Source organism: Plasmodium cynomolgi (assembly GCF_000321355.1).
Source record: "Plasmodium cynomolgi strain B DNA, scaffold: 1010, whole genome shotgun sequence".
Taxonomy (NCBI): Eukaryota; Apicomplexa; class Aconoidasida; order Haemosporida; family Plasmodiidae; genus Plasmodium; species Plasmodium cynomolgi.
This window is the reverse complement of record NW_004193131.1, coordinates 1-1,411: the sequence shown is the minus strand read 5'-3', so window position 1 is coordinate 1,411 and position 1,411 is coordinate 1. Positions and strand designations below refer to the sequence as shown.

The window sequence follows — 1,411 nt, the reverse complement described above, 5'->3', positions numbered from 1 at the left end:
AACATAGTAATGGCTAAACATTTAACGGTATACAGCTCTTTTATATTGTCTATTATACTTATATATTAGGATAAGGAATTTCTTATACGTTATATTATAAAATATCATATTTTATATATTTCTCTATATATTATATATACTATTTTTATATCTTTTGTCTCAGAAAGATGATATAAAAAATTTACATCCAAAATTATGTATTCTTATTTTGAAAATGGACAGAAAGGGTGCGAAAGTCTTGATTTTTACTCAAACATAAGTGAAGAATTTAAACAAACTTATCAGTTGTATAATCTTAAAGGAATATCTGATAAAATTCTAAAGGCTCTCTGTTTTATATATAATAGAAAAGGAAATCGCCAAAATAATTTTGATAATGAATATTGTTCGTATTTGTATTATTGGTTAGGTGATAAGATATATCCCAAAGTAAATAATAAAGCTGTGTTCTCAAGAATTATTAACATGATTTATGAAGAGCTATACAGGAGTATTCCAGAATATTTTATAGTGTGTCCATTTGTCTATGCCCCAATAGATAAAGTTATTTTTAACAAGAATAAGTTGCTGTTTGATTATTCTAAGGATTACGTAAATATTGAGCTAGATACTGCCCATGACCTAACCACATGTGATGAAAAATATTATAATTACATAAACCAATATATTAGTACATATAAGGAAGCATATTCTGATTGCTATAATGGAGAAGGGAAGAATTTGGATTGTAGTTATTTTTCTACATTATTCAAAATAGAACATCACGAAAAATTATCCTCATATAAATGTATACAATGTGATAAGTGTAGAGAGTTTACAGAAGTAAAAAGAGGACCTGAAGAACAACCATCTGCATTAGCTAAACTTGTTCCTCAGGATAGAGCAAGAACTTCAAATATATATCTCAATAAAACAAGGGATTCCGGTTTATCCAGGATTAACATTTTAGATAGTTCAGAAAATACAGAAACAACTAAAACCATTAAAAAAAATTATGCAACTGAAGGTAGACACTCAAAAACTCTTATCGATTCAGTTGTTGAGGAATTAAGAGATTCTCTTGCAGAAAATCCTAGTTCAAAAGATTTTTTTGTAGACACAATGAGTTCTCAAATGGGTAGTGATTCAACTTCTTCAGATGATCCTCCCACATCTACAATAACAAAAAGCATCACTACTGGTTCCTCAGTTGCTGGAATATTAGTAACTTCTTTTCTAGCGTACAATGTAATTAGTATTGTTATTGAAAAATGAAACGTCTTAGTTTACATTTAATTCTGTTAATTTTTAAATAAAATTATAAATTCTATAAATAAAATATATATTTTATATTCATTAGTTTACGCCGACTGGAACCTGGATAAACAAATTGTTAGGAAGGAAACAAATGCATCGTAATCCATTAACAGAG

At 27.6% G+C, this 1,411-nt stretch overlaps 1 protein-coding gene across 1 annotated transcript; it reads left to right on the top strand.

Annotated features, from left to right (window-relative positions):
* Window positions 1-195: 195 nt before the first annotated feature.
* PCYB_006460 (CYIR protein) lies at window positions 196-1,116 on the top strand (the record flags this gene model as incomplete). The annotated part of the gene is made up of 1 exon (XM_004228067.1): window positions 196-1,116. A coding segment is annotated over one exon (921 nt), but the record flags the coding sequence as incomplete, so codon positions are not given.
* Between the last annotated feature and the right edge of the window lie 295 nt (window positions 1,117-1,411).